At 42.0% G+C, this 12,048-nt stretch overlaps 2 protein-coding genes across 6 annotated transcripts; one reads left to right on the top strand and one right to left on the bottom strand.

The window, feature by feature from the left end:
- Positions 1-167: 167 nt before the first annotated feature.
- Positions 168-3,176, top strand: apex1 (APEX nuclease (multifunctional DNA repair enzyme) 1). Of its 3 annotated transcripts, none has more exons than XM_032589243.1 (5): positions 168-252; positions 1,451-1,578; positions 1,676-1,839; positions 1,925-2,117; positions 2,261-3,176. In XM_032589243.1, exons 2-5 carry the CDS (start codon positions 1,518-1,520, stop codon positions 2,773-2,775), a joined length of 933 nt encoding a protein of 310 aa, XP_032445134.1. In that variant the 5' UTR covers positions 168-252; positions 1,451-1,517; the 3' UTR covers positions 2,776-3,176. The 3 variants fall into 3 exon arrangements, with proteins under 3 accessions (XP_032445134.1, XP_032445135.1, XP_032445133.1); XM_032589244.1 differs by having other exon boundaries at positions 174-248; positions 1,449-1,578; XM_032589242.1 differs by lacking the exon at positions 168-252 and adding an exon at positions 275-691 and having other exon boundaries at positions 1,449-1,578.
- LOC116736634 (zinc finger protein 420-like) lies at positions 2,813-11,277 on the bottom strand. Of its 3 annotated transcripts, XM_032589239.1 has the most exons (9): positions 10,970-11,277; positions 10,162-10,364; positions 9,971-10,057; positions 9,774-9,869; positions 8,595-8,705; positions 7,676-7,799; positions 6,657-7,596; positions 6,480-6,529; positions 2,813-5,903 (listed from the first exon to the last, which is right to left on the bottom strand). In XM_032589239.1, exons 1-9 carry the CDS (start codon positions 11,001-11,003, stop codon positions 4,678-4,680), a joined length of 2,871 nt encoding a protein of 956 aa, XP_032445130.1. In that variant the 5' UTR covers positions 11,004-11,277; the 3' UTR covers positions 2,813-4,677. The 3 variants fall into 3 exon arrangements, with proteins under 3 accessions (XP_032445130.1, XP_032445132.1, XP_032445131.1); XM_032589241.1 differs by lacking the exons at positions 9,774-9,869; positions 9,971-10,057; positions 10,162-10,364; positions 10,970-11,277 and adding exons at positions 7,889-7,903; positions 8,031-8,212 and having other exon boundaries at positions 8,595-8,702; XM_032589240.1 differs by lacking the exons at positions 9,774-9,869; positions 9,971-10,057; positions 10,162-10,364; positions 10,970-11,277 and adding an exon at positions 7,889-8,212 and having other exon boundaries at positions 8,595-8,702.
- Between the last annotated feature and the right edge of the window lie 771 nt (positions 11,278-12,048).

Raw genomic sequence — 12,048 nt, forward strand, 5'->3', positions numbered from 1 at the left:
CTAAACCACTGCTTTAACAACAAAACATGGCAGAATTCAAATTACTAGAACGTATTCAGTTTTCTTTGTTAATACGTAATGATGTGTTTCATTTATTTATTTATTTTCCTGGTAGTTTTTCAGGCACATGTGAAGACAGCTATTGAGTCCTAGCAGCGTTGTCACATTGAGCGCTGTCGTGTTTGGGGGGAGTGACTGAGGCTGACTGGGAACTGCGGCTCGTCCGGGCTCTGCATCCTGTTGTGAAAGTGCGAGTAAGCTTACATTTGCATGACCTTTTCCTAAAACGCGCCAAAAGTGCGTTTTTGCGAAAACGCACTTTTGCATTTAGCCACATTTGCATTTGTTGAGGAAATGATCGAGAAGCTTGTTTTACTCGCTGGTCGTTCCTCTGTCATTCATTCCTTGTGCAGGCCGCCTGCTGCCGCTTCTTTGTTAGAGTCACAGCTAGCTTTAGCACATGTTGGTAACAGCTTAACCAAATTAGCACGGAGAAATAGCCTAATAGCCCACTTCGTCTTTCTGATGCAGTTTTTTTACTGCCACATCTTTAACCGGGCATGACAGACTCTACCCTTCATCATAATTAAATGACACACAAACATCAGTTTCCGGTGTTGTAGTTTAGGACTGAATCTGTTAAGGCTTCAAGCCACGTTTCGTGTTTCTCAAATCCTCAAACATGCCACAGGTATTTTAGCAACTTGAGCATGCGCACACACTCGGATCTCCTTTTTATGATAGTCAATCTACACAAATATGGTCTGGAAAGCACATTGATTATGGCAGATTATTTTCATGCAAAAATAAAATCACTAAAAGTAAACTAGCTCCTTGTTGTTTTCATTTGTAGGAAGTGAATAGTTCTACTCCATTTACAAATGTATGTGCTTAATGTACAGAAACCAGGGAAAGTGTCAAAATGCTCAAATCAGTTTTAGTGTGGACTAAATTATTACTGCTTGCTAAATATTACACTCAAGCAATCTTTTGTGACACTGATTACATTGATTAAATTTACAGAGATGATGGTCATTTCCTAGCATACGTTAGGAACATGCAAACATGCAGTTTGATAATCAATTTTTTTTTCTGGTATCAGAGTCAGCATGTCAAAACCTGAGAGAAAATCTGTAATCAGCATTGGCCAGGAAAAACCTGATTGGTGCACCTCTAGTTGGAACAGTTAAAATTTATTCCTCTGATGATCCAGCTAAAAAGAAAAAAAAAATTGCTCAAAAAACGTTGATTGTTAGCTTTTGTAATAGGATTCAAAATTGGATTTGCACTGGTTGGAAGTTTGTGGCTGGTTTCTGATCCCAGTTTTGCGAAGCATCGACTGACTGCTGTGATTCTACACTAGAAAATAGATGAAGTTTAAAGTTGTCTTGCTTTATTTACAGTTGCTTCTTTAACGTTTCTAATATTCCGTTTTTTTTTTACTCCAGCTGTGTGTGCTGCTGTGTGTGCGTGCTGTGTGTGTGCGAGGTGTGTTTGCCTGCAGAACCAGTTCCAACATGAAGAGAGGCAAGAAGACAGATGATGGGTCTGCTGATGGGGAGAATGATGCAGGCTCTGGTACTAAAACACAGAAAACATTGCGGTTCCTAATAAAGATTTCATGAACAGAGGGGGACACACACTAAATATTTATTCTTTTATGGTCTCCCTTCAGCTTCTGCAAAAAAAGCCAAGAAATCCAAGGAACCAGAAGCGCCAGTACTGTACGAAGACCCCCCTGACAAAATGACGAGCAAAGATGGCCGTAGCGCCAACATGAAGATCACCTCCTGGAACGTAGACGGGCTCAGGGCCTGGGTGAAAAAGAACGGACTGGATGTGAGTTTGCAGTAAAAAGTTCACTCAGTCTTATTTTGTTTTTAAAAGAACTAAATAAAAGCTAATTGCCGCTTGTCGTTCCCAGTGGGTGCGTGAGGAGGCGCCAGATGTTCTGTGCCTCCAAGAGACAAAGTGTTCAGAGAAAGCCCTTCCTGCCCAGATCACGTCCATGCCCGAGTACCCCCACAAATACTGGGCTGCGTCCAATGAGAAGGAGGGCTACAGTGGTGTAGCCATGCTGTGCAAGACTGAACCTCTCAAAGTCACTTATGGAATTGGTGAGTAATGGGTTGATACTTAGTTTAGACCTGTGGTTTTCTGCTTTAGTCCTCAGGACCTACAGCTGTTTGGCATGTTTTATTTGTGTCTGGACTTTGGAAGCGATGACCGGCGGAAAAAAAAAAAAATCTTAATTCTCCAGGCAAAGAGGAGCACGATAAGGAGGGGCGCGTCATCACAGCCGAGTTCCCAAACTTCTACCTTGTGACGGCCTACGTCCCGAACGCGAGCAGAGGCCTCGTCCGCCTAGATTACCGCAAAACCTGGGACGTGGACTTCCGAGCTTACCTGAGCGAGCTCGACATCCAGAAGCCCCTGGTGCTGTGCGGCGATCTCAACGTCGCGCACCAGGAGATCGACTTGAAGAACCCAAAGGGCAACAAGAAGAACGCAGGCTTCACCCCGGAGGAGCGCGAAGGGTTCAGCCAGCTGCTGGCGGCCGGCTTCGTGGACAGCTTCCGTGAGCTCTACCCGGAGCAGGCCAACGCCTACACCTTCTGGACCTACATGATGAACGCCCGCTCTAAGAACGTGGGCTGGCGGCTCGACTACTTCCTGCTCTCGTCTTCCCTGCTGCCAGGCCTGTGCGATAATAAGATCCGTAACAAGGCAATGGGGAGCGACCACTGCCCCATCACTCTCCACATAGCTGTGTGAATCACCACATCTGATGATAATCTAACTTTTACTCTTGTCTTTTTTTTTTTTTTGTTCCGACTTGTCTCAACTGCATCAGCTAGAGTGGTGCCCAGTCTCACTGTTAGTAGAGTTGCCCTGTAGCTTAGTAGTTTTCTTTAAATGTTCCACAACATCGATCGTGTCCGATTACCCAAACTACTTTCATAAAAATCCGTGATATACAGCCAAGGTCTGCACACATGCAACACTAAGCACACATTTAAGCTAATTTTCATGATGTTTCTGTTACCGACTGAAATTGATCCACTGCTGTAAAAGGAAACCTGTCGTGGTTTAAGCTCCCTTCTTGTACCTTGTTATATTTTTTTATGTGAAACTTGCTTACACTCTTACACTCAAATAAAAACTCTTTATTTCCAGATTTTGAGTTGCACTTTTCTTAGCTCGATGGGTTTTATTGTTAATAAATAGGGGTGCAGCGATTGCAGTATTCCAGCCAATCGCCGATCTTAAAGTCAGACCTGCCGTTACCAATTATTTTCATCTTAAATGTCACTAAATATAGTAAGTTGCTGAGTTTACAACAGTGGGGGGGGTGACTTGTTAAATCCTGGTGGCTGGACTGTCAGTAAAACCTTTTTCACAGGAGAAAGAGGACAGTGGTTGATCTTTAGACCTTTGTTGAGGTAGATAAGATGAGGGGATAAGTTTGGCTTCACCGATCTCCCGAAATTAAGGAAATCGGCACCAATAAATCTCCTGGCTGATAAATCGGTGCACCCCTAGTAGCGAAGGACTTGCTTGTAAGAAATGGCTGACCATATAGACTTGCATAAGATTCACACCATGGTCACAGGACAATTGGAAACAATGTGGGAATAGCTTTAAAATAAATGTTAAAAAAAACATCTTTGGGGAGGAATTCCTACCAGGCCCTATTAATCAAGTTCCAATTGGTTCTTTTGAAACTACTTGGCACTTGCAAATGTAAGGAGTTTGCTACGTGAAACTCCTTACACAATACTTTTGTGACAAACATTAAGGTATCTTCTGAGTTAAAAGTGTTGGGAAGCAAGGTGGAGGACCCGTCATGCCGTGAACTCCGAAAATATCGTCAGATTTAATAAAATCTGACGATTTTGATGTCTCTTCCATTAAGAGACATCACACATCTCAATCCTAAATGCAAACCTTCTTCCAAGGTGATAACAGAGAAAGGAACATAGGATGCTGCAGATCACCTAGAACATTGGTTCTCAAACTTTTCCAGAGTACCACCTCAACTAATACAAAGGTTTCAAGACCTGACAGACAAAGCAGACGGTTCCCCCAAAGCCTGATGCCCTGATGGAAAAGTCAAAAGATTTTGCACCAACTTATTCAATCTGTAATGGGAGCAATGTTGGGTGGGGCTTTTACACTCTTTTGAGATTTCTATTTTGAGGTAGCTAAATGACCCAACGCCCCTTGTACAAGGATTGATTTTGTACGGTGAAATTAAAACTTGGATTTCATCAAACATTCTCAACTACACTTTCACTTAAAGCAGATTCTGTTGAAAGCATTTGTGCCAGAACAACTCATGTTTTTAGGTTTTATTAGCTCTGCAACACAGACAATTTGCTCTGTTGTAAACCAGATTAGAAGACCACAGTGAGAACCTAGGCTTTAGAGAAACTGCAAAAAAAAATATATCTAAACCTTGTAAAATGTTAAAGGAATGACTAACGACCTCCCTACTCACAAAAAGGGTTGTTGCCCTGCCTTGAGGTACAAATATGTGGCATTGGTAACTTAAAATTTCTCTGAACAAACTCTGAAATTTTTCATGAGTGGTGTTATTCTACTGCAATTGATATATATATATTTAACACCTTTCACACCCATTTAACAGTGATACTAATAAGTCTGTAGGTGTATTTATGACAGATGTGTCCTCAGATGCGTTTTAAGATGATAAGACTGCCTGAAACCCTTTCCACACTCTAAACACAGATACGGTTTTTCTCCAGAGTGCGTCCGCTGGTGTCTCTTTAGCCGGTTGGCACTCAGAAAGCTCTTGTCGCATTGAGAGCAGGAGTATGGCCGGGCCCCGGTGTGGTAGCGCAGATGGATGGTCAGGTAGCAGGACTGGGTGAATTTCTTGCCACAGTGAGGACACTGGAATGGCTTGTGGCCCGTGTGGAAGCGCTCGTGCTTTAAGAGCTCTGCATGCGAGAAGAAACCCTTGCCGCAGTCGGAGCAAAGGTACGGCCTCTCGCCCGAATGCGTCAGCTCATGTCTGATCAAGGTGGCCTTGTACACAAAGCTCTTGTCGCACTGCGTGCAGCTGAAGACGTTTTCCCTGGTGTGGCAGCGCTCGTGCTTCTTCATGTTGCGCTCCCTCTTGAAGCTCTTGCCGCAGAACGAGCACATGAAGGGCATTTCTTCAGAGTGGATCTTCATGTGGCTCATCAAGCCGCCCTTATAGAGGAAGCCCTTCCCACACTGCGTGCATGTGTGCGGCCGCTCTCGATGCGTCCGTTGGTGAGCGGTGAGAGCCGCCCGGTAAGGAAAACTCTTCCCACAGTTGCAGCTGTGAGGTTTTTCCTCTTTGTGGGTGAGGATGTGCTTGTTCAGGTGTCTTTCACAGTTAAAGCCCAGGTTGCAGTGAGAGCACTTAAACGAGTCTTCCACTTCGCCAGCATCCACTCCGTGGGTCTTGAGGTGCTTCACAAATGCAGCCTTCCAGGTGAACGTCTGACCGCACTCTGAACACTGGTAGTCCCCATCCTCTACGTGGCCGTTGTTGTGCCTAGCTTGTTCCGTTGCTGACTTGAAGAGCTCCCCGCAGATCAAACATGACAACTTGTTTCCAGACGAATGTGTCTGCTTATGCCGCTCCAGTGACTGTTTGAAGGAGAACTGCCGTCCACACTGGGAGCATGAAAATGGCTGCTCGCCTGTGTGCACGCGCTGGTGGGCTTTAAGTAAGGAGTGGAACCTGAAGACCTTCCCACAATCTGCACAGCTTAAGTGTCTGTGTTGATCTGCGGCATCAGTGGGGTGCACCTTCTTGATGTGCTGTAGGACCTGCCCTTCCTCAGAGTCCTGGAAGGAGCATTGAGGACAGGAGAAAGCAACTACTGAGGCATCTGCTGGAGAACCTGGTGGTACAAAAAGCAACGAGTTTACATATAAATACAAGCAAATACTTTCCGTTATTCAGTATAGACAAGAATCACAGGTAGCTTTTACAAGTTCTCAAGAACCTAAACAACAAGTACCAAGTTAAGTACACAGCAAGATTAAACCAATTTGAACTTAATTTAGTAGTGATTTACATTCCAGTTTCTGTCTGGAAATAAGATTTTCCTTTAGCAGGGTTAGTTGTTTTTAGATATCAAATATCAATCTTGTGTTTCACACCCTGTGGATGTTCTACACCTACAACACAGGCTGGTAAGCAGAACATTGATTACACTCTTAATGTAACTTTACTTTCCATCTAATGAAACACTTCAGTAATTAGCAAGTGTTAGCAGTAACACTGCTAATGTGACTGCAAAGGCAAGTTAGAACATTAGATCTCGTCAGGGAACTGGTAGTCCCCATCGTCTAAGTGACTATTGGAAGTTATAGAAGTCAAATTTCATAGACCTTCCATAAATTTTCACTTTCAAGGATTATGTCATAGTTATGAAGAAAAGAAATCCAGAGCAGCATTTCTTAAAATCACTTACTTTCACCACCTTGCTTCGAGACCACAGGCGATCCATAGGAGTGCTCCGAACTGAAACAGAAGAATAATGATCATTAAGTTTCAAAGTCTACAGTTAATTGGACTTTAATAAGTGTCAATGTGACAAAATCTAAAATGAAGGACATCAAAGACCAACACCGAGGAGAGGTGATTTTACCTGATGATAGGTAAAGGTCTCAGTGCTGAGGGATTCACCCTGCTGCACTTGTTCCTTTGATTAGTGGCCATGTGCTTCTGTAAATTTATCGCCTGGATCTTCATTGTGGGTCGACGTTTGCGTCCACTCGTGCGGACATTCTGTGGTTTGACGCCGTTGTCTCGTATGGATTCAGAGAATGGGCGATCGCCTGTTTCCACCGGACAGTCTGGATCTGTGTGTTCAGCATTCGCTTCATTGACACCCACAGCCTTATCAGTATCTGGCCCACCCTCTAAGCGTTCTTTGAGTTTGTCCGAGTTGCCATCGTCAGAGTGAGTCTTTAAGTGACTTGCGAGGGCCAGCTTACAGCTAAATTCCACGTTGCAGAGATGGCACGAGTGCGGCACGCAGGCCGTGTCCACGCAGTCATACGCGCGTCCCTTTCTGTGTGTGCGTCTGTGTCTGTCGAGGGACTGCCTAAAGGAGAAGCAGCGGCCGCAGTCAGTGCAGCGATGGGGTCGTTCTCCAGTGTGGATGACGCTGTGAGCCAGCAGCGAGGAGGCAAACTTAAATTTCTTCTCACAGCGGGGGCAGTCATGTGGTCCTGCGGCAGCTTTGTGTTGAGAGGAGGATGGAAGTTCGGTCGCTTCTGTTTTTGGCTCTTCTTCGCTTGTCTTCTCCAAATACACAACCACAGAACGTTCCCCTAGTGTGTCTTCTCTTCCTTCAAAGCAGTTTTCTTCTGTCACCCCTTCGACGTTGGAGCTCGCACCTATTTCAACCTCAGAGTAATCAGAAACTGTAACTACTTCCGCTATTTCTGGTGCAAGTTGTGTTTCGACGTGGAGGTCTCGAAGTGGGTCCGACTGGTCGGGTTGTTCGCTGGTTTCCGCCAGTCTCCTCGGGGGAAGGGCAGAAAGTGAGGAAGAGATGTTGTCGCCCATACTAGCAGGTGGAACTGCATGAAAAGGAATAAAGCAGAACCATAAGTTTAGCTTATACGGTTTACAAAGACGCTGTCAAAAGAAGCAACCTACCATGTTGGTCTAAATGCCCAAGGTTCTTGTGGTGCTGCAGTAGATTCTTCAGGTCTGTGGGTTCAGAGACGGTCTGCAGACAGTCTTCCAACAGAGAGCACTCCGCTCCAAGCCAGGACACAGTCTGAGAAAAACGTCCGACATCAATATTCACACTATTGAACTTGAAAAACTTGTAAGGTCTCATTTTATAAGGACATTAGGATCCTCTACCTTGAAGTATGCTGCCTTGTCAATGAGGAAGGTAGAAGAAACAATCTCATTCCATCGCATATTAAAGGGGCAGTATTATGGAAAATCAACTTCTTTGAGCTTTACATAACGTTATAATGTTATTCCCTCATCAAAAACATACATGGATTGTCGCCTTGAATCTTTCATTCATGTTCGAGAAATCCTTTAATCTCCCATGGCAACCGTTCAAGCTGTACAAAATGCCTGGTCGGACCTAGCGCTGCCTTTGAGATGAAGCTCCTGCACCTTTACTGGTGCAACGTTGTTAAAGGGTTAATAGAGCAGCGATGTTGTGGTGACTTCCTGAAGACTCAGTTTCAGAAAGAGCAGGAGGTTTTAAAGAGACAGAAACCCAAACTCAAGACATTAAATAAAGTAAATTTTTTAAAAGTCATTTTTGATATATGTATATAGTTACTTTATTGTGGTATAAAATGGAACTATGTGCCTGGAAAATAAATAATAAAGCCCCTTTAACAATATCCCTGGACTGAGCATGGCATATCAAATATAGTTATTGCAGCGATGCTGTTAGTTTCGTCCACCTTCTATTGACATATTTATGGAAGTGTCATGATAAACTTCTGCAATATAATCTTGTTTCTTTAATTGGAATCATGCTTCATGTCCTACAGCTCTTTGTTGCAGTTTGATAATTGCCGGCGCAGTTTGTGTTTAGGCTCACCTGCTCCAGGTCAGGGACCGGAACCAGCTGAAACAGTCGGCAGAGAAACTCTGCAAACAGTGTCTGCAAGTCACTGTCATACTGAGGGCCATACTCTGCAGGAAAGACGTCCTTTAAAGCAGAGAAACTATGGTGAAAAACGATACAAATGCAGGGGGGGGGAAAAATTACATTTTCAGAGCTTTTCTGCTTTTTCGAAAGTATTACAATATTTGGTGGCACCGCACACAACGGCCTGTACTGTCATGAAACATAGGAGTTACAGTATTTTCTGCCTCGACTCCCCTTGATGGATAGTCTCAAACCGGTAATCACTATGGGGGTAATTTGGAATGTCAGAACGGGAGTGACGTAGTGATGCGGTAAAATGCACAAACAGCGGCACAAGTCCAAAGACGGAGAGCAGAACAACTGGATGCTGATTCAGATAATAACATGTTGAGATTGGTGAACAACACAGTTTCTTGCTCGGGGCCTGACACATATCTTTATACTACGTGCCGGAAGCCACAACGCTTTGGTAACATAATCCCAACTTCATGTTTTCAGAATGCCCATGATCTCAGCTGATCTGCTGCAGTGATGTAAAAGGACGAAGCGAACCATAAATGCTTTTGTTGTTGTTGTTGAACAATAAAAATGACTTGAAACTCACCAGGTACTTTTCTGTACCTTTCATAGAACTAAGCCTCTTCATAATATAGCTAGATTCCTGAGGGCATCCAGTGAATTCTGGGAAGTTACAAAGAAAGTGTCTGGTAAGTTCTGGGAATATAATCGTAAGTTCTGGGAAACTCCACAAGCCAAAAAAGTGAACCACAAGTTCTGGGAAAGCGACCAGTAAAAATCTCTTAGAAAGTTTGCCCAAACACCCTGGTATGTTCCAGACTGTACCTGCTAAATTCCATGAAAGTTCTGAAAAGTGCCTGATAAGTGTCAAGCAAGTTCCAGAAAGCACCCACTTGATTTCCAGAAAGTTCAAGACAGTAACATATAAGATCATAAAAGCAATGTTTAAGGCTGTTTAATAAATAACTATTAATTATATATCTTTATAACTATAAAAACTCAAAAAAGGAGCTTGAAGACAGCTGGATTCCACAATAAAAAGTGGAAACATTTGTCACACAAAGTTGCTACTTTGTGTGACTTTAAAGAGGAACAAGTGTAAAGTCTTACCATGAAAAAGTGTTTCCTTTCTTCCGGATCTTTGAGAAGAATTTGAATCAACTCAAGAAAATTCATTTTCACCGACTCGTCATCTGGTTCGCTTATCTGAAACATGGAGAATATAACTTTAAATTCAACACAGTCGATATGTAAAGCAGCATTAAAAGGAAAAATGACAACGGTAAAAGGTAAGTAAACGTTTTTACCAGTGTGGGATGTGGTGACGTCATCTTCTCCAGGTAAGACAGAATCATCTCACTGGAATGCTCATTACGACATAACTCAATAATATACTGTAGCGGAGAAAAACTCAGTCACTTCCCATCACTTGTAACATCAGACTACCAAAACATTAAATTGTTTCGAAATGTTTGATAGATACCCTACCCATACTCACCCTAGCTCTTAACCCCAAATTCAGTTGAGTCCTATATTTGTCCATCAGGAGCTCTGGGACCATGTCCACCACCAGCGACACAAAGTCTGACAGCTTCCAGTAGCTCGTAACATCTTGTTTCCTCAACACCTGCCACATAGAGGCTGCCATGAGCTGCAGAGGGGGCACCAGGAGGCGCAGCGATGCCAGGGGTAACGGGTCACCTAAAAACGGGCATTGAAATATATTATATGGTTAATTAAAAACATGTGTTGTCTGTCTCACAAGAAAGGTACATGGAACCGTCTTTCTGAAGTGTCCAGAAAGAGACAGAATTTTCACTTTAACCTCAGAATTCAGAGAAAGTCAGAATTCGGATTTTAAAATTAAGAATTTTAATTTTCAGTGGCCCCAATCCCCATCTACACATACACAATTATACATATTTGTTGTATTTAAAAGCTGTCTTTGAAAACGTTCATTACTTGTAGAAAACAAATGGTTGCTCTGAATGCGTCCCATGGGGGTGTGTTCAACAACCGTGTTATTAAAAATGTTGCTAGTAGCATCGACGCTGCATTTTAAAGCCAAACTTGGCACAATGATGAGACACAAACAGCTACATCTATTCGTGGAGACCAAATATTCAAAGGTAACGTTTTCATCACGCGCTTGACCCAAACAACGCGAACATACCGATGTAATGTCATAGACAAGCTATGGAAATGAGCTAATGGCTCAATTAAAGTTATGCTTATCCTTGCCGTCATTAACTGTCCGTTACCAACAAATTAGTTTTTATCTACATTACGTTCTTAAACAGCCCAACCTCTGGGGATGTCCGTCAAAACGTCTGAGTCCATTTCCTTCTGCTGGGGTTGAAAAGTTTCAGTAGCTTGGATTAGCCTTCCAGCTAGCTGGCTAACCAGCTACCATACAATACGTGGTTTATCTTTCACAGACTCTGGACAACACAGCTTTTAATTCAACGTCCGACTGCCGAAGCTTCAACTTAGACTCAAAGATAGTTAAATAAATGTGTATACAATAAAATAAACGTTAATTTTATCCCAGGGAGTAGTAGTTAGAAAATTCTTCTTTGCTTTATTCATTGGCTAATTCTGACATTTTCCAGGTTGCTGCTGCCACCTGCTGGAAACGCGGTGAATCGCATATAAACCCACTACTCATAAATGTCCCTTGCGTTTTTAGTTTAAAAAATGTATTTCTAAGAATGAATGAAAAATGTTAAGCTTACATTAAATGTATTTTTTTTATGATGCATTTTAATGAAAAAAAAATAAACGAAGAAAAACGCTAAACAGGACATTAAAAGGTATAGTTTTAATTATAAGATTCCAACAAATTGGAAACGCAGTTTTCAATTTGTTGGTTTTAAGTTTAAGTTATGAGTCTGTACGTCATAATTATGTTTTTTTTTTAATTATAATGCAAAGCAACAATGCAAAAAAGTAATAATTATGAACACATATTATTTAATTATGCAAATAAAAATGTCCCAGTTATATGTTTAAAATTCAAAACTATAAAATAAAATAAAAATACATTTTAAGTTGAAAATTAAGGCTTTCAATTTAATCGTTTTATATTTTAAAGTTTACTTTACAAGACTAAAATATAAAATGGCAAATTTGAAAACCCCAATTTTCACTTTAAAAAAAAATCATAATTGTACATTTGAAAGTCAATATTTAAAAGTCATGATTTTTTTGTGTCTGGTTGTCTTTATCTGATCAAACGGTCGTAGGCTGCGGTCCACGCGGGTCTTACTTTAATATCTATGGAGCTCAAAATAATATTTAATAATGTTCAATTTAAGTAAACATTCAGAATGTAAAAGTCATAATTATTGGTTTCATAGCCTAATTACACAACGTCACAAAGACA

The sequence above is a fragment of the Xiphophorus hellerii genome, chromosome 17 (genome assembly GCF_003331165.1).
Source record: "Xiphophorus hellerii strain 12219 chromosome 17, Xiphophorus_hellerii-4.1, whole genome shotgun sequence".
NCBI lineage: Eukaryota > Metazoa > Chordata > Actinopteri > Cyprinodontiformes > Poeciliidae > Xiphophorus > Xiphophorus hellerii.

Coding starts and splice junctions, on each gene's coding strand:
- apex1 (XM_032589242.1), top strand. Junction 1,579..1,675: donor GGAGAATGATGCAGGCTCTG/GTACTAAAACAC, acceptor GTCTCCCTTCAG/CTTCTGCAAAAAAAGCCAAG. Junction 1,840..1,924: donor TGAAAAAGAACGGACTGGAT/GTGAGTTTGCAG, acceptor TGTCGTTCCCAG/TGGGTGCGTGAGGAGGCGCC.
- LOC116736634 (XM_032589239.1), bottom strand. CDS start 11,003: ATGGACTCAGACGTTTTGACGGACATCCCCAGAG. Junction 10,058..10,161: donor ATTTGGGGTTAAGAGCTAGG/GTGAGTATGGGT, acceptor TCTCCGCTACAG/TATATTATTGAGTTATGTCG. Junction 5,904..6,479: donor CTCGAAGCAAGGTGGTGAAA/GTAAGTGATTTT, acceptor TTGTACCACCAG/GTTCTCCAGCAGATGCCTCA.